At 36.8% G+C, this 20,732-nt stretch overlaps 1 protein-coding gene across 1 annotated transcript in view; it reads right to left on the bottom strand.

Moving 5' to 3' along the window:
* LOC129274970 (GATOR2 complex protein MIOS-like) overlaps nt 1-19,902 on the bottom strand; it is a 29,226-nt gene extending 9,324 nt beyond the window's left edge. The window contains exons 1-17 of the mRNA XM_064108537.1: nt 19,816-19,902; nt 17,975-18,145; nt 16,395-16,504; nt 14,106-14,297; nt 13,086-13,155; nt 12,716-12,784; nt 11,320-11,421; nt 10,352-10,488; nt 9,800-9,923; nt 8,779-8,814; nt 8,129-8,253; nt 7,233-7,373; nt 6,509-6,584; nt 5,271-5,496; nt 3,761-3,832; nt 2,112-2,218; nt 75-247 (exon numbers count right to left, since the gene is read on the bottom strand). Coding sequence (XP_063964607.1) covers nt 75-247; nt 2,112-2,218; nt 3,761-3,832; nt 5,271-5,496; nt 6,509-6,584; nt 7,233-7,373; nt 8,129-8,253; nt 8,779-8,814; nt 9,800-9,923; nt 10,352-10,488; nt 11,320-11,421; nt 12,716-12,784; nt 13,086-13,155; nt 14,106-14,297; nt 16,395-16,504; nt 17,975-18,101 — 1,887 coding nt within the window. The 5' untranslated portion in view covers nt 18,102-18,145; nt 19,816-19,902. The remainder of the gene's footprint in view (nt 1-74; nt 248-2,111; nt 2,219-3,760; nt 3,833-5,270; nt 5,497-6,508; nt 6,585-7,232; nt 7,374-8,128; nt 8,254-8,778; nt 8,815-9,799; nt 9,924-10,351; nt 10,489-11,319; nt 11,422-12,715; nt 12,785-13,085; nt 13,156-14,105; nt 14,298-16,394; nt 16,505-17,974; nt 18,146-19,815) is intronic.
* Nucleotides 19,903-20,732: the final 830 nt, after the last annotated feature.

Here is a 20,732-nt window from a genome sequence, read left to right as displayed (position 1 = left end):
TTGCAAACCAACCTGCAAGTTGATAAATAGGAAATTATGGAAAAAAAATTAAGAAATGCAATCTGCATACTCACAACAACAGCCTCGTATTTATCATCATTGGTTGTAAGGAATCCGAACATGGCTCTGAGGTACGGGTTACGCAGCTGACGACAGAGGGCGCTGCACATTGAACACCAGAGGGTGTCCTTGTCTGGTGTGAATCCCGACAGCGCCATGGCAACGGGATGCAGGTCATGACTGCCATCTTGACCGCATTATAGATAGGAGGGAATAAACAAACATAACACATTAAAAATCAAACATTAAACATAAATGTCAGATGTGGAAATGATTTCTAAATGCGTTTTTCTCGGCCATTACTCATCATTTTATTTTTTATTCCCATCATTCTATCTCAACATATTTTATTTTCTCACACCTACACATGCGAATGAGTCCTCAATTTTTCACTGTTTAATATAGTATGATAGGGGATCCACGCTCTACAAGCAGCGCTTCTTAGTGGATCCCTCATCTCCAAACAAGCTTTTGTTAATATCATTGTACAATTTTTATAATTAATCTGTAGTTGATTTGTAATTGTAGATGATCTCTAATTATATATGATTTGTATTTGTTTATGTAGATGATATATATTTGATTTGTATGAATTTTGCATTTGTTTATGTATATGATGGAAATGGAAAATATACTTGAACTTGAACAGAATCCATTAAATGACCAACCGAGTGTCTGTATGTATGAATAAACAAGATGAATGCCTCTGGCCGTCTCACCTGCATCACGCGATTCAATATAGCAGCAGTGCTGATTTTGAAAACTACTATAACTCGCACAAGATGTTCAGTGATACTTGGTTACTCTTATTTCTACGTTTTATGAACTAGACCCATACACTTATTGAGATATGATGGTAATTCAACAAATACCCCCAACGTGGCCAAAGTTCATTGACCTTACATGACCTTTGACCTTGATCATGTGACCTGAAACTCGTACAGGATGTTCAGTGATACTTGATTACTCTTATGTCCAAGTTTCAAGAGAAAGATCCATCAACTTTCCAAGTTAAGATGGTAATTCAACAGATACCCCCATTAAGCCAAAGTTCATTGACCTTTGACCTTGGTCATGTGACCTAAAATGCGCAAAGGATGTTCAGTGATACTTGATTACTCTTATGTCCAAGTTTTATGAACTAGACCAACACACTTTCAAAGTTATGGCGGTAATTCAACAAATACCCCAATTTGACCAAAGTTCATTGACCCTAAATGACCTTTGACCTTGATCATGTGACCTGAAACTTGCACAGGATGTTCAGTAATACTTGATTACTATTATGTCTAAGTTTCATGAATCAGATCCATAAACTTTTAAAGTTATGATGGTAAATCTACAGATACCCCCAATTCGGCCAAAGTTCATTGACCCTAAATGACCATTGACCTTGGTCATGTGACGTGAAACTCATGCAGGATGTTCAGTGATACTTGATTAACCTTATGTATAAGTTTCATGAACTAGGTCCATATATTTTCTAAGTTATGATGACATTTCAAAAACTTAACCTTAGGTTAAGATTTTGATGTTGATTCCCCCAACATGGTCTAAGTTCATTGACCCTAAATGACCATTGACCTTGGTCATGTGACGTGAAACTCATGCAGGATGTTCAGTAATACTTGATTAACCTTATGGCCAAGTTTCATGAACTAGGTCCATATACATATTAAGTTATGCTGTCATTTCAAAAACTTAACCTCAGGTTAAGATTTGGTGTTGACGCCGCCGCCGCCGTCGCCGCCGCCGTCGCCGTCGCCGCCGCCGCCGCCGCCGCCGTCGGAAAAGCGGCGCCTATAGTCTCACTCTGCTATGCAGGTGAGACAAAAAGGATTCTAGAAGAAATTGTGTAATTGCTGAGAAATTAGCAAAATACATCACATTCTCCCAATGTGTCAGGTCTTTTTCCAAGCACTAAAACACAAAAATGTATCTGATCTAGATCTACGATGATCATTTGGTTTTACAGACTTTCTCAAGAAATCAGTGTTTACTGCTACTTCATTCATTCATCTTTAAGTTAGATTTTCAAAGTCTGACCATACCTTTAGCAGCTTCAGCTCCTCTGTTGAGTATTTCAATAGCTTGTCTCATCTTCAGATGAAACACACATATAGCTGCTGCCCGCTCAAACCGCCCTTCAGTCTCTAACCTATAAAACATATCAAGAAATTAATTAAAGGTGGACCAAACTAGCAAACACTATGTGTTCTCTCTCATTTGACAGTGTGTTATAAATGACTAGTCTTAAAATATACTTTTGTGATAGATACTGAGGATGAATTAGCCCATAATTTGTATATGTGTAGAGAAACTTAAATGATTTCGAGCAGAACACTGCTGAGATTCTTGCATTGTGGGTAAAGAACCTGGCCAGATATGAGCAGTTAAGGACTTGAGGAGGGGTTATTATTAAAGGATGCTGATTTGTGAGCCCTTTAAACACTTATTACCACTTTACATGTACATGTACATGATGAACATGTACAATACAATTTGTTCTTAAGGGGTTAAGCTCTAAGGCCCGTATTCTGAAGTCGGGTTTAAGTTAAACTCAGGTTTAAAGTTGTGGTGTAAGTATGGGAAGCCAAAAGTATCAAATTTTTTTATTAAGTTGTATGTTTCTTATGTTTACTGTGCTCTTTCCTGATACATCGATGGTGGACACAATCATCTATTTATACTTCCTAGACAATAATGAATGATTTGAGAGCCAAATGAGCTGAAGTATGATATCTCTACTGTTAGTGATTTATGTAACAATTGGCTCGCCATACTTAAACCACAACTTTAAACCTGAGTTTAAGTTAAACCCGACTTCAGAATACGGGCCTAAGTGTTTAATTACCATTGTTTTGTTACTTGATGAACACTCAACAGACAAGATATGTTTTTATAGTACATTTGCTACAAGGAAATATCAACAATGTAGTTACAAATAAAATATCATGATGAAATAAATTGTATCATCACACTAGTAAATATCCTGAATTGCTAATTTGCATAAAATTTACAGCAACGTTTGAACCATGTCCATATAATACATAATGCCCCCTGAAGTATATTATCTTTATACAAGTACATAATATAACTACCATTGTAATATGCATTAAATTGGACAATAATAATAGCAAAACAATAATAGAAGTTAACATCAGTAATCAAATTACCACCAATGATAAGTTTTATGCACAGAGTATAGAACTGTGCTTATTTCAAAGGATAAACTGCTAGCACTGAGGTAAATCCTGGGTTTTGTCTTACAAAGAGTTGCAATTCATCTGATCAACCTCAACTATATGGAAATCCAATCCAATGATAAGTTTTATGCACAGAGTATAGAACTGTGCTTATTTCAAAGGATAAACTGCTAGCACTGAGGTAAATCCTGGGTTTTGTCTTACAAAGAGTTGCAATTCATCTGATCAACCTCAACTATATGGAAATCCATCAACATCATAATTTTTCATACAGCATATTTGCGCAATGTCCTTTTGCAAAGGAGGAGCACACTGGATTGTCCAGAAAATAGTGCATGTATGAATACATGTATACATTACATCATAGGAATTATTTAGAAAGCATTTTTGACAGACGTAGATGCTGATGCCATTGGCTTTCCATAGTTGTGGTTGATCATAACAATTGCAACTCTTTGTAAGACAGGGCCCAGATAAGTGGTAGCACTGATTACCTCTGTGTGAAATCCCTGAAGGCGTTGTGATCACCGTCAAAGTCCCATCCACACAACCTCAGCGCATGTGACCTGTCAAACAGGAACATGAACAAAAATTATTATCTTCATAGAGCATTTTATATTAGCATATGTACTTAGTAGCCTCCAAATAATCATTTGATATTTTTGGACACTTTACCTCCCAATGTACTCATTGTATTTAGAGATGAACTAAACCGATATGAATGAGGTGGATCATTTATATAATACTGACTAGCCTTGAGGGGAATATCAAATATATTGCCCACAATAGAATCATACTGGCCCGAGTCTTTAGATGAGGGCAATATGGTTCGTTTAAGGGCAATTTACATGCACTTGATGTTTCTTGAAAGAAGAGCCAGACAATATATTCTTATCCAAAACAGACGTCTCGAGCAAAATCATGAAAATTTTGATATTTTACCCTTTAAGAAAGTGATTATATTTTTTCATGTTGAGACACACTCTAAGCTTTACCATTGTACTCAACCCAGGTGAGGTAAATGGGTACCGGTAGGAAGTAATTCCTTAAAAAGCTGTGTGCGCTATGAACGCCTAGCTTAGCCGGGTAATATAGGAGTGCCTTGAGCACCTAACAAGGTGGATATGTGCGCAATATAAATACCATATATTATTATTATTATTATTGTGACATACCGGTATTTTAAATGTTGCAGTATAAAGCATTTGTCTCATCTTGTTTGAAATCATGATGTATATTGTGCTGCGCGGATCAACATGACGCGTATCCCTTTCCACGCTACCTCGGATGCCCGGATGTGAGACAAGGGAAAATACAAAGGTATATTTTGCGTCGCCTCCGCATGCAAAGTCAGTACTCCCATAAGACCAAGAAAATTACAAATAATATACACATCCCTTCCCGATATTTATGAAATCTAGGGCAATACGGGTTTTAAAATACCAGCTCAGAAGTGTGATACGGGTCACAAAAATGTACACTTCAGTCTGATTTTCTGCGCAATATCAGAGCATATTGCAAAGAGCGCCAATATTATTTGACAAACTGTTCACATAGGCTAATGCACAAAATGCAATATTTCTATAATATTGACTGGCTTTGAAGAAGATACCAACCAAATGTATTTTCCAAAGTGGTCTCATATTTTGCGAATATTGCTGCTGTGGAATTTGCACACAAAATCAATTGGAAAACCCAAAAGAGAAAATATGGAATGAAATTGACCGTCATGAAAAAACAGAATGCAAAATATTGAAAATCATTGCACAGAAAGTTCCATACTGCCTGATCCTACGAAAAATCATCATTAAAGATAATTTTGCATGAAAAGTACCATATTGATATTATGTAGTACCAAATAGCTATTTATAAACAAATATGAGGCACAAATGATGAAAAATGTGTGTTTCTTTTCATTAAAATCTGTACTCTTTGTAAAATCATTTTACAGGTCGATTTTCCCAACTCAAATCTTCTCTATGATAACAGCATAAGTCTACAAACCTTTCTTTGCTCCTAAAGACGTTGGCTTCCAGTGTCCCGTCCAATCCATCCCAAGCCATGGGCTCCACCTTGCTTCTCAACCCTCCTCCTGTCTGGGGATTCTCAGACCCTTCCCTGCACATCAGCTGCTTCACCCCACAAAACTCCATCGTTCCTGGCGACGATGATGGTGCGGAGGATTTCATGGACGAAGCTGATCGGCTGACGGTTCTCAGGGATTTTATTCGTAATCATGGTGATTAAGGAAATAAGGGAGACTGAAACTGGTAGACACTTGGGTAAAGTAGAGGCTCAGTTGATAAGTCTATGAACTCAGAACCACAAGGTCAGGGGTTCAAATCCCTTCGTAACACTAGCATTCTTTGACAATCTACATTTGCCACTCTCCACCCAGGTGTAGAAAATGAGTACCAGTTAGGAAGGAATTCCTTGAATGCTCGAGCATCCAATCAGGGTAGCCATGCTAAAGCCGGGGTAATAGTATGCAGCGCATAGAAATGCTATATAAATGTTGAACATCATTATTATTATTAAACAATGCTATTAAAAACTCACTTATTCAAAATCTACCTTGATTCAAAAAGTGAAGTCAAGAGTGCATATATTTCTTTTCTTTTTGCTCCAAAACCCTTAGAGACATGGGCCCGTATTCTGAACTCTGGTTTACTAGTAACTTAGACCATGGTCTAACTCTGTGCTAAAATTACGGAAAGTGAAACAAGTCAAAATTTGTTAATATGGTATGTTTCTCATATTTAATGTGCTCTTTTCTAATTATCTTATTTAATCTTCCCAGACAGTTAAAGAATGATTTTAGAGTCAAAGGATCTTATAATATGAACCTGCTGATGGAGATTTATGTTACAATTGGCTATCCATAGCCAACTTCAGACCAGAATTCAAGTTAAACCAGACTTCAGAATACGAGCCATGCTGAAACTGCACTCTATTAAATGTCTATTATTATTACTCTCGTGATTCTCAATGGCTCAGCAATGTCAGTAGACAAATCAAAAATAAATAAACTAAAAAATAAAAATCTTCATAGTAGAAATATTAGTAAATTCAGTTCATCTAATTAAATGAAAGGTTGTAAAATTTCTCCAAAATATTGGTTCATATTGAATGAAAATTTCAAAAAATTGATTACCATGAATTATCAATCTATTATAATAAAACATGTCATTAACAAACAATTAATTACTGAAAAAGAAATCAGTTAGGAACATAAAGGATATTTTGCAACCAATGCCATAGTTTCTTGACCTGTGCATCATTGCCTGCTAATGAAGCATTCTGACTTAGTGGCTCAGTCTGTTGGAGAAAATTAGAGAGAAATAAAAGATATATGTAAGATATTTCAATATAACAATGGTAATAGAAGATAAAACCATGATGATGGAGGCACTTTGATGAAGATGATGTCGTTGTTGTTGTTGTAGATGTTGGTAGCAGTGGTGGTGGAGCTGGTGGTGATGATGGTGATGATGAAGATTATGATGATGATAATGATGGGGATAATGATGATGATGGCAATGATGATGGTGATAATGATGATAGTGATGATGATGATTACGATGATGATTACGATGATGGGGATAATGATGGTGATGTTGACGACAATGATGATGATCCACAGCATTTAAATTGCGCCATATTTGTTAAAACATTCATTATCATTCATATTATGATGGTGATAATGCTGATGTTGATGAAGATTATGATGATGTTGGTGAAGAAGATGATGGTGATAGTAATGATGATGTTGATGAAGATGACAATGACAACAGTGATGGATTCAATGTTGATGGTGGCGATTGTGGCGACAATAATGAAGAAATATGATTATGATGATGATCACGTGTTTTTTTTATTATTAACAATGATAATGATGGCAATAACAATAAAGATAATAATAAAGAAAGATTTATCTTCCACCCAAACATCAGACACCGCACTCACCTTCATACCATAGCCATTACAAGCCCTTCTCTTCATGGTTGTTGATATATCCTCATCACTGGTAGGCCTATCTGACGACGGGAGGCAGTAGAACAGATGCCTCCCTGAAGCAACTGAACAGGTGGAATGAGGTGACCAGTCCTATACAGGGAGCAATTTGAAATAAAGAATCGATTAGGAATTAGGATTGCACATTTTATAGCACATGTATATAGGTTTAGGAATACGAAGGTGATTACGGATCGGGTCTATGGATGGAGCACATTGGAGATATTAGAATGAAGTAACCACATATACATGTACATAGGGGCAATTCCATAAAATATGTACGTTCGACCCCCTATATGTGGGACCTTCATGAAATTTTCTGTCTCTGATTTCTTGTTCTTTTGACAGACTGTAATGTTCTCATTAAAAAGGACCATGACTTTTATAAAGTGAAGTATGACTGGAGAAAAATGGGTGTCGGACGTACAAAACGGTTGATCATTTTTTAAATTGCCCATACCTGTAGGTTAAAGATAAATACCAGTTGTGATAACGATCCCAAAATGAGTTTGAATAGAATTCAATGAAATGACCACCCAAGTGTTTGTATGTATAAATAAAAAATATGTGCCAAATGGCTCTGGAATTATGGAATTCCATAAAATGTTGGTTATTTTTCTAATTAATATTAATACACAGTCCCATATATGCTTTTTTGTGTTAGCGATCATCATAATTATTGGTTTTCAGCTAAGATTTCATGATTTCATGCTCCCCAGAACATGAATTTTGTTAGTACAAAAACTGCTATATTTGTAATAACTTTGCTACTAAACTTTGAAATGATTTGCAAGTGACTTTTTATGGCTGTCAAAATATCAAACAGTTCTCCAGTTTTATAAGCTTACCAGTGATATGGCATCGTAGATTGTCAGATCTTGCATAGCGCCCCCTGGTGACAGAGCTAGCATTCTGTTCTCCTGGTTCGGATGCCAAGCAAAGATGGCTACTTGATGCTGATTCAGATAATTTGCTAAAACACAAACGACAATAAAATCTTCAATAATAGGCATGACAAAGAAAGATAGCTGAGGATAGTGTAAAAACAAATACCTTTTAAATTAACAGGAAAAGAAAAATTTTGTGTATTTCAATTTGAAAAATGATGGCCAATCTATCCTCAACAAAAATGAGGAATGCGCAGAACCATAATGTAAAAAATTTGTTTTCCAACAACCATTTTGTACATTTGGACTCGTAAAATGGAAGAGGATGGTCACATTAAAAAAAAAAATCATTTAAAAGTAAGGTAGCCCAATCAGCACAAACGCTGGTTTTCACTAGGCCTTTCAATAACAAAGAGAGCAGAACTAGGTACATATACCATAGAATCGAAATGTTACAAAATAATGTACAAAGTTTGGCAGGATCATGTACACTGTAAAAGCAATGTGCATGGGATTCCTAAGGCTATTGTTTTGAGCCCAACATTCTTTCACCTTTGAAAATATGGGGTAAAAAGATTATTAAACAGGAATATCTATTTCTGGACACTTACGTTTGACATGCTTCTCTGTGTATTCCACTTCCTGACCTGGGGGATGAGACAAAAATAAGGCTTCATTTTCATCAACTTCGATTTTCTATTCCCAAGACACATTCCACAGGGAATAATAATTGATTGTATTAGCGTGCTGATTGATATAAAATATCAACCTTTGGATCAAAGTTGCGATGAATATCAATCACTAGGGAAATAGAATAACGTCATTTAAACACCTTGCAATAATAGTATATATAAAAAAATAATTAGTATGGTTTATAAATGTTGATAAAAAGTAATGGCATGATTTCAGATTGAAGTATTGACAGGAATATAAATAATTAATGTAACAAACAGGAATCAATAATGCAGGGGACGTTAACATCCAACTGGCTTACTGGGGGATATAACAAGCAAATTTTTTTTTTTTTGTTCCAGAATCGGTATATTTCCATAATTCACATACAAACATGTTACATTAGTTGCCATGATTATAACATATGATATTAAATAAATGGTTCTTAAGACAAATTAAATTATACACAAAAAAATTAACAGTGAAGAATGGAGGGCCTAAAGGCCACTGCACAACTTACGACTGGTCAACGATCTAATTTGGAAACAAATCGCATTTTGCTCATTTTCTGAAAATGTGAATCAAAAGTATCTTATTTGAGGTTAAAATTAACTGGAAAAATATTAATATAACAATTTTGGATGATCGCAAACCTCTATTTTGGAGTAAAGGCAAAATTAATTTCAAATCGTAGCCAATCGTACGATTGCTATGACGTCATAACGACTAGATATCAAATTTGATTTCATTCTAATAAGGATTATAGCATAGTCACAGATTTGAACATTGGTTTACACAGTAAGATATTCCATGTCTCAATATTAGCTTCAAATTCTAATACATTTAATTCCAAAACCGGGTCACAGACCAATCGTAAGGTGTGCAGTGGCCTAAGTTGAAAGCAAAGCTTGCGAGTTATAGGCCCCAAAAGAAATATAGGAAGATAAGCAATTGTCTTACCAACATGCTGTATGTTGTATAGTTTGATAACATTGCTCTGCTTTGTCAGGCAGGCTAACGTGCCGTATCGAGTGGGACTCCATCCAAGCTTGATCACGCCTCGGGATTCTCGGAAGCTTAGTACCTATATGGCAGTCACGTGTTAAGGAGCGATAACTACGAACTTTACTATTGGCATATTATCATATTTTTTATCATTATCATAATCACCCCTCCACCAGCGACATTATCACCACTGATGGTAATTATTATAGACGTGATAATCATCATCATCATCATGACCAACATCATCATCAACATTACAACCACTTTCATCAACACCCCCGCCACCAACATTTTCACAAACCCCATCTTCATCTCATCATCATCATTGCAATCATCATCAACATCATTATCATCATCATCATTACTATTACCATCATCATCATCATCACCATCACCACCATCATCATCATCATCACCACCACCACCCTCCTCCTCCACCTCATCACCATCATCATTACCATCATCACTATCATCATCATCATCACCACCATCCTCATGAAAGGATACTGGTTTTTCAAAATGACGTAGATCCCAGATATTCATCTGATCTTCAAAGAATGAAGCTAGCCGATGCTCGTACAGTGGATCTGCTGAGATTCCATATACTGACTTTGTGATAGCACTGCTTTTGTGTTTAGAGGGATCTACAGAAGAAGATTAACAAAAGATGAGAGGGAATTACAATTAAAAGCCTTGATAGAAGATTATTTTCAGGAAAGACATGGTAACACATTCAAAAGGCAATGACAATTGTGTTCCTTTGTTTCAATTTTTTTGCTGGGAACTCATTGCATTTTTAACAAAAGCGTTTAAGGAATCCTGGCTCTCTGCCTCTAATGAAGTTTATATCAAACGCATACCGACTAAGAAAAGAATAATTGCAAACGGCCGGGAGGATGCAAGCTCAGCGAAAGAGCCTTTGTTAAACCAGTGTTTCTGGTTTGCGATTGCTACCTGAGAGGTAGTGGCCAATCAACAAGCGTATCTCTCGCATAGATGAACCTCACGTCACAGAAGCGAACCGATGAAGTCATCAGCATCGACAGTGCGGACTGACGCATTGGCATGCTCATGAATAATTCATACATTAATGTCCCCGCCAAATTCAATTTTTTCATTTTATTATAATTTTCTGATGGATTTCCATCAAACCTTCACTAATATTTTTATCTTTTATTAAGAACAGCTTACTGTCAGGGTGATTTTCCTCTTTAAACTGAACTTCAGAATATAGACCCCGAGTTCAGGGGAGTGTTTCACAAAGATTTAAGTACGACTTAGAGTCACACCTAAATGCCTAGTTGCACGCGGTATAAAAAGGCATGACCGCATTGGTCAGATCTTGCCAAGAGGACGCGCACTACTGTGCATTGATCAATGAGGTTGCGCGTTGCATATCATTTACACGTCGGCATTTAAGTGCGACTCTAAGTCATACTTAAATCTTTGTGAAACACCCTCCCCCCTGATCTTACCTCTGATGTCATAGAGCCTAAGGTTCTTTTGACCTTGTCCTACCATGAGGCTCAAGGGTTGATGAGGTAACCAGGCCATGGAATGAAGGGCATCACTGTATACTACACAGACAGACAGACAGACATACAAACAAACAGACAATTATGATAATTGTGATATCTTAAACTTGAGAACTCCGCAGAGTGGATGTGAGTGCAGATTGTATCATCACTATTGTTATTACTATTATTATCATGATTATCATTTCTATTACTTTTAACATTGCTACTGTAATTATCATTATTATTACTGTTTTTTTGTTATCACCATCTTCATCATCATTTTCATTATCATCCATTTTACAACTTCCAAATACTGCTGCTGCTACTGCTACTACTACTTCTACTACTGCTAATACTGCTATTACTGCTACTACTGCTACTACTACTACTACTACTACTACTACTACTACTACTACTACTACTACTACTACTACTACTACTACTACTATTGCTACTACTGCTACTACTGATGCTACTGCTACTACTGCTACTTCTGCTACTACTACTACTACTACTACCACTACTACTATGACTACTTCTACTACAACTACAAATTCTACTGGTATTATACTAAATTAGTATTATTCTATTCATTCTTTTTATTGTTTTTTGTGTGCAAATTTATCAAAATAAGGGGGGGGGGAGCAATCTTACAATTACTGGCATTTACTACAAAATACATATTATAACTGAGGCAACAAGACCTAAATATGAGGAAGGGGGGGGGGGATTATAGCTGTTACACCATGTCACAAAGAATTTTATCCCTATGAATACAATATTTTAATGAATATATGTCTAACTCTCCCACATGTTTGCATCCTTGAGGTTCATGATTTGGCTAACATACATGTACCTCTCTATGGCAGGCATTAAACATAGGTTGTAGGAAAAACAATAAGAATGTAAGGGTAAACGGTAGGGCTGTTATTGGTAACGTCTTTATCGATAGTCCTGTCGATAATCGCTTGTTTTGCCACTTAGCGATATCGATATCCTCTCTCTCTTTGTCGATAATGTACCCGCTATTATGTACGGACACAGTGATTTTCCGCGATTTCACGGAATTCACTGAAACGGCCCTTTGGAAGTGGCTTTTCAAACGGAAAATCACGGAAAACTTTTTTTCATTTAAAAAACTGCACAGAACAGCAAAAGAAATAACTCCAAAATCTCAACAAAATACAAGCCACAAAACACGATCTAATGCGTATTGATTATGTTCTTTTATTGATATTTATCGATATTTTATTTATCGATATTGTTATTTATCAATATTTTTAGCATGATATCGACAGAGAATTTTCTCAACGATAACAGCTCTAGTGAACGGGGTCTAGTTTGATCAACTTACCCAATTCTGTCACCCCTCTCGTGTCCCTTTCACTCCCGACTGATAGAGGTCTAGTATGCCCTCCTCCACCTGTTATGAGAGAATAAACAGAAACGCTCTATTTCAATATCTGAATGCATTCAAATTTGTAGTTGTTGCAGTTCTTCTATCAAATGACTTGAAATATCTCTAAGAATTAATAGTTCAGGAAACACAAGATAACAACTGGGAACAATTCTTCAGGGAGGTGGGGGGTGTGGTCTAGTGATTATGACTCGTCTTTCAATCAAATTTTATCATTCTGTGTGTTCCTTGATGGAAATGATGTATGACTAAATATATGTTCTTGTCATTTTTGACTTGTAGACCTTGGAATAAGCATACTACTCACCACCTCTGACTGTGACATCATATATTGACAGACTGCAGTCGGTTCGGTACTTATCAAAACTAACAGCCAACTGAAAAAAAAAGAAGAGTTTAATAAGGAAATACAAGATAACAACTGAAAGCAATTATTCAGGGAGGTGGGGGCGTCATGGTCTAGTGATAATGACCCGTCTTTCAAAATGACGGACGTGGCTTCGATTCTTCGAGTTTTTAATTGAATTGAATTGATTCCTAGCCATGGCGTGTTTTCCTTCAGCAAGAAATTTACCCACATTGTGCTGCACTCAACCCAGGTGAGGTGAATAGGTACCCGGTAGGAATAATTTCCTTAAATGCTTGAGAGTGCCCGATCACGTTGCCATGCTAAAGCTTGGGTAATTATAACATTATCATGTTAAGCAGGGCCCACTATAAGAACAGTGTTGGCAAGTTCAGATGTCATGATATGTATGTGAGGGCATTTAAAGAGCAATTCTTCACAATGAAACATTTCTCTATAGACATCTGCACCGGCTGCACAGAAACGTTGTTAGCACTAAGAGTAGGTCCAGTCACATCTTTCTGATTGAGCTGTCAGACTTGGATCCAAGATGTAAATAACGTGGCGTTGTGACATTAGGCATCGCTGAGATGTTATCAGTTGGAACTGGGCCTCTGTTAGCACATTATTAGCGCTATTAAACGTTCCTGTGCAGCCAGTACTGTTGATATCAATTTACCGTAACTTGCATGAGCCATAAAGGGGGAGGGGGTGGGGATTGGGGAGGGAGGGGTCAAAGTAAGAAGAAAAAAACTTACAACAGATTATACAATAAACAGATGTGTTGCTATCTAAGTGAAAAATTGAACCCTCCACAAAGAAATTATGGTGAAAACCAGCATCCAAACCAAATTGGTCTAAACTACTCTTCGTAAAGGTCAGGAAAGGAATTTAAAAGCTAATAAAATTTTTGTAATTTTTCCTGGAACTGGTATTTCATTTCAACTCATTGTGCACCGAGTAGCAGAGTTCATAACTTACCAGTTTTGAATCTACAGCATTCCATGCAAGACTGGTGCATAATCTCGAATGTTTGGGAGGAAATTCAGCTCCAATCAGGTTAGTCGGATCCGTCTGTGGGTCTGATACGAACGATGTGAGTAACACCTTTCCCGTAGAGAGGCCAAGGCCGAGAAGGTTCTCGGGGACGGCCTTCGGGTAACATGCAAAGCACTGCAGGATCACACAAGAGGAATATAATAATTTTGATTTAAATGGTCAAGAACAATTATTAAATGAACAGAAAATAGTGCTGAAAGTTAATGCATTTTTTGCTAATAAAGCATTGATTGTACTTAAATTTTCAACATCCTTTGTCTTTGTCAGGAGTTTATTACAATTATTATTTCTTGTTTACCACAGTGTAAAAATTCTCCTTATCATTGGAGCCAATACATGAAACTGTACGATATTAAATGAACACCTATACATGTCAGTTGAATTATAAAAACATTTTACTGATATAAACCAAAAGGATACAGTAATATGAAACAAATAATACAATTTTGGGGCAATATTATGAATGCATTTAATAACAGCATCAGCACAATATTTCAAATGAGGATATATTTTTTAATATATGAACTACATGTTTATGTAGAGCGGTGTTGGCTCAGTCGGTAACGCGTCTGCCCGTCGAACCAAAGATCGTGGTTCGAGTCCACCCCGGGCGGATGACTGAAGCCAGTGCGTTGTGTGTAAACGTCTCTCCCATGTTTCATAGATGCAGGCTATGTTACAATGGAAAACACACCGTCCCTCGGATAGGACGTTAAATGGAGGCCCCGTGTAGAGGAGAGTCATCACCTTTGCACGTTAAGAACCCACTGCACTATTCGTATAAGAGTAGGGGGAAACAACGGTGTAGTGGTCCACCTGCACTTCCCCAATCAGTTATATCGGGAGAGACCTGAGGGTCATAGTGATTCAGTTCGCTTTTCGCCTCCCAGGCACAGGTGACGACAAACAAATAATAATAATAATGTATTAAAGTCTTATTTATTATTATTTCATGTTCATCATTGATGTTATATGTTTTATTGTTTCCAAAACAGGGCCTCATGAAAGACCACCAATCTTGCGATTTGTGTCACAAATATCAGATAGAAAATAAATAAATAAATGAATAAATAAATACATACATAAATATATACATACATTAAATAAATAAATAGATAAATAAATAAATAAGTATGTAAGTAAACAAATAAATAAATAAATAAAATGAATATGAAGAAGGATATGGAGAATTTATATTCAAGTTAGTTTGGCTCATCTATAACAATTAGAATCATCACATTATCAATGTTTGTGTGATAATTTATCTTATGTTTCATTTCTTTTTTATTAATTCTAGATTCTAGCAATTACCACAATACTTTTCCCCCATTCAATATCCAAACTTAAATGTTATTCAAAGTTGATTTATCAAATGATTTCCACTCTCCAAGCTCGATGTACATGTATTTATAGTTAGAAAGCCACTTGTACTAATGGAAGAATCTCTGGGATTTAGATAGCAAAAAAATATTGATTTGAATCAATAGAGATAAATCAAACAGGCATAACGCTAAAAACTTCATCACATCGGATGTAAAATAAGGAAGTTATGACATTTTAAAGTTTTGCTTATTTTTCGCAAAACGCTTATATGCACAACTCATTGACAGAGTCCATGATGTACCTCACTCACGAATTCTTTTGTTTTATGGTTTGAATTATACAATTTTTACAGATTTGACAATGATGACCAACTTGACTGAGCCACAAAATGTCAAAACTGACCTCTCAGCGTATAATAATAGCCAATATTTATATGGCGCTTTTCCCAGAATGGCTTAAAGCGCTTTACAGCATATTATTACCCCGGTCATTGGATTCATTTCAATCCCGCACGAAAAGTGCACAATTTTCACTCCCCGGGGAGCATTCCTTGCATTCATCGCAGCCTCATTATGGGCGCTGGCAAATTCAAACATACAATATCTTTCGCATCCTACCGGGTACCCATTTAGCACCTGGGTCGAGAGTGGCAAAAGTGTGGATTAACGCCTTGCCAAAGGATGCTAGATCGCGGTGGGATTCAAACACACGACCCTTGTTTGCAAGGCGAGAGTCAGAACTACTACACCACGGCTCTTCCACTGGTTGAGGATAACTGGTTGAGGTATCTTTTTTAATAATAAAAACCTCCACGACATGTCTGTTTGCGTTGGAAATAGATACCTAAGATGGAAGTGATCTAAAAATATCAGATCAATGAAGCCTTACTTTTATTCTTTGCACTTCATCTTTGTTGTTTGTAAAGAGATCCGACTTGGAGAACTGAAGGCGAGCAAATCCCGTCTCGGAGACCTGCCGACCTGACGGCTTAGACGATCCTGTCAAAAGAATAGAAGTATCAGGTGATTTGAGCATCATTTATTTACTGCAATTAGTACATGTATAATGTGTATCATCAGGGCCCCATCATACAAAGAGTTGCGATTGATCCGCTCAACCACAACTATGGACGTCCAACAACGTCAAGATCTAACATGCAAATTTGTTCAAAATATTTTCTTGATATGATGTATATTCATACATTCATCATTCTCTTGAAGATTCAGTGTGATTCTCTTTGTTTCCTAAGGAGAGTGTGCAAATTTCCTGCAGAAAAAATTATGGTATGGATGGATTTCCATAGAGTTACGATTGATTGGATCAATCGTAACTCTTTGTAAGACGGGGCCCAGTTGTAACTAAAGTGGATACATGTATTCAATACATTTTGGAGGCGATATCATTTCTAAATGTGCAATCTGAAAAAAGATGTCAATTTCTTTACAATACAATGATTATATTACAATTACTATTACTATGAAATAATCAAACTTCTCGTAGGTTCGACCCCCATATTTCTCTATTTTTACTTTATCTTGTGAATTGCCCAAGACATGATAATGCGAGGGCTTTCTCATATGAACTTTTCACACTGTAGAAAGGTTAATTGTACATTTGGTTTGCTTTTGTTTGACATCTGTTCAGTTCATTTAGTTCAGTCTGGTATGTGTTTCAGTCAGCTACCTATAGATACTTGTGTTCTTATACCACGGTCACATTTGCTCTACGGCCGCCGTACGGCGAGTCAAAAACAGTCGTTTCAACATTTTTTGTACCTGCTACATGATATAGACATGATAGATGGTTTGAATAACAATTAATAAAACGGCTGCTTTCGACTCGCCGTACGGCCGCCGTAGAGCTTATGTGACCGAGGTATTATTCATCACATCAGCCACTATCCTACTCCTCTAGTCATCTTCATTCCTTTCCTATTCAGATGTACTCATTCATTCCATCCTCATATCTGGTACTTTTGTTGAACATTCTTCATTACATAATCACCCTTGTCATTTACCCATCATCACGTCAGTCCTTTTTCACTGTTTATTTTTATGAATTGGGCAACTACATTTTCTTTGGGTTCTCCTATTTTCTTGAATTTCATTGGTTAGCTTTAGGTTAATGTAAATAATGTAATGTTACTGTGGATACTACTTCATGTAGGGCCAGGAAGATATAAGAAGAAAGATATTTTTGTTAATAAAGATGCAGATACAGAGATAGATACACCCAGTCACTCTCATCGATTATTTTGTTCACCGTCTTCGGCTCCGTATGTTCCTGTTATATTTGCTGTTATGTTCCTGTTGAATTTAAACGGATATCATTTCTTCCCATCGACAAATCAAACCTCCCAATACAAGTAGATGTTTATTTCACAAACCCTACAATATGAACTAGAATAAAGAGACAAATCATTTCAGGAAAGTCAGAGATCTACTGCCTTATAATGGTAATTGTCTTACCATAGTTGGCGAGTGGCTCTACGGCAAACTGATTGAACTCGACTTGGTTGGTTCCAACAGAAAGAGAAAAGAATGTCTCGGGATGCACTGGGGACCACTGAACATCCTGTGTCCACTTGCTCGTCATCTTGGTATCCAAATTCTAAGGTAGAGGATTGCAACTCGGCATTACTGTCAAAGTATAATAGAGAATGATACGAGAAGGATTGTAAATGTAATTATGAGATGTTGGGGGCAATTGACTGTCTCCTTGACTTAGATGTTTTGGGATGTACAATTTACAAAAATATAGCTACCGGTACTTTTATTGACAGGTAGGTTTATCAAGGAAGTCATACACTGTATTCAGCGCTGACTGATTCATTTCATCAGAATCATCACTGACGAACTAAATCCGACTCATGAACTGTCTTATCTATTCTTCAAAATTGGAACCAGCGTGTACATCGCTAGATGGAAAATTCTCCATAAAATTGTGCATACTAGTTCACATTTCAACGAGTAGAATTAAAGACAGTTTACAAGTGAGATGTATTTCATCAGAACCATCAATGATAGACTAAATTTCACTAGTAAATTGTCTTGCTGGCCATAAGTGGCAACAGACGGAATAAAAAAAAAAAAAATAAATAAAATTGTATTAAAAAAGAAGAAAGAAAACAGAAAGGGGATAACATTTGATCTCTCTGGCATGTCTGGCTTGAGACATTGCAGGACAGGTGCCTTTTCAACTGCTCTTCCTTATTTCAACATCTCAATCAAAATTTAGGTCTATGAATGATTGAAGTTTTAAAATAATGAAAATCTAGTAATCATCACAACCTCAGACTCGGTGTCATGTTAAAACATTATAATTTTCATAAGAATAATAAAAAATTCAAACCACCATTTTGAGGGGAATAATACACTGAGCCTACTATGGGGCTCATACTGACTGCTAGATGGCTAGCCATCTGTGTAGGATGAGAAATCAAACAAGTGAAATAAAAAATGTTCAAATACTCCTCCATCAAATCAAACGGAACAGTTGGTAATTTTGGGAACTGAAATATTCACAATTTCACGATTCTATTTTAGAGTTCTAGTCAGGCAGATTATATATTGACTGGGTATAATAAAAAAATTCACCAATTTGATCCCAAAGCTAGACTTAACTCTGTATGACTTGGCGTAGACAGCTGGCAGCCATCTGTTTCGAGTTTTTTAACATTTTAATTTTTTTTAATTTCTCCTCGTACACAGACGGCTCGCTATCGTGCAGCCACCATTAGGGGGTTTACAATGCAAAATCCCCCCGACGGGTCTTATCTATTTTTATTTCATACAAATACATAAAAAGAACTGTACCAAAATTAAGATTATTATTCCGTTTTAGCCTGAAATGCACCAAAACGGGGAAAAATAAACTTAAAAGGGGGAAAAACAGTGACTTACTTCGGCTGTCGCGCAACTTCACTTCCCGTTTTAAACTTTTATCCGAACTTAACGGCCATTGAGTCCCTGTACATGTCGCACTAGAACTTCGGTGTCTGTATTTGGTGAGTGGAGCCAATGGAGTTCAGCGGAACAACCAACATAACATAGACCGAAGCTTTTGGTCTAGACTTCGCGCAGCGCTCTCGCAATTGCATTGAATTTGTGTGATTCTGGCCCGACATCATTTACAGGGTGTGGGACTGTATATTTTGCGAATTCTTAATCACTCAAATCAGTTTCATATTTTGAGCTACAAAATGTCATAAACAATAAATAGTTTGGTACATTTGACAAATTAAAATGAAGGAATCTGGGATGCATCTAAATCTGAAAGACAATGAAACAAATAATTATTTTTTTCTTACCTCTATCCTGTAAGAAACTGGATCGCCCTTTGCAAAGTGATTTCGGTTTGTGTGATCATTGATTGCGATGGCTCCCGCTGCTAAAGGTGGCGACTAATAAGCTCATGAATACGACGTTGTACCATAGAGATGTATACTAATTACGTTATTAGTATACATCTCTATGCGTTGTACCGATCATATCCGTATGCATAATGCATGCGACCAAGCGACTAATAAAGGCAATCTCTTGATCCTCGGAGGGGTGGGCAACAGGGTACTGACCGCGGAACTGTGGGGGGGGGGGGGGGGGGAGGGGGGCTTCAGCCCCCACTCTTTTTAGTGACCATGAAAAAAAACCCGCGAAAATGACCATCTAATTGTGAAAAAAAAAAAGAAGAGTATCAATAGAGATCTCTGGTTCGATTTTAACTCTGTATTACCCTTAATCAGGGTGCTAAATAACTTTTTAGAAGCACTTGCCCAGTCGGGCAAGTACATTTTTGAATGGTTCAAATATACTTGCAAAAAATTTATTTCACTTGCCCGAAAAAAATCATTGAAAAAAAAAAGTTTCACCCCTTCAAAAGAAAGTATTGCGGCTTTATGAACCATTGACCTTTTTCTCTCTTTTGACCTGATCTAGTACCTTGTTATTGACATCGACCGTAATTTTGGCCATTCTACTGTGAGAATTCTACTTGCCCAATTTTGGCAAGTAGTTTTGGTCTTTACTTCAAAACACTTGCCCGACTCTAACTTTTACTTGCCACGGGCAAGTGCTTACGTAGCACCCTGCCTTATTTCAATTGGGAAAAGGAATTCGTCACCACATTTTAACAGTGGCGTAACAGGCGGGGGGGCATGGGGGGCAAGTTGCCCCCCCTGGCGGATTTCACCGGGAAAAGAAAAGAAAAACGGGAAAAAGAAAAAAGGAG

Source organism: Lytechinus pictus, chromosome 13 (assembly GCF_037042905.1).
Source record: "Lytechinus pictus isolate F3 Inbred chromosome 13, Lp3.0, whole genome shotgun sequence".
In the NCBI taxonomy this organism is placed as follows: domain Eukaryota; kingdom Metazoa; phylum Echinodermata; class Echinoidea; order Temnopleuroida; family Toxopneustidae; genus Lytechinus; species Lytechinus pictus.
Note: the sequence above shows the minus strand (reverse complement) of the source record. Positions and strands in the feature narration are given on the sequence as shown.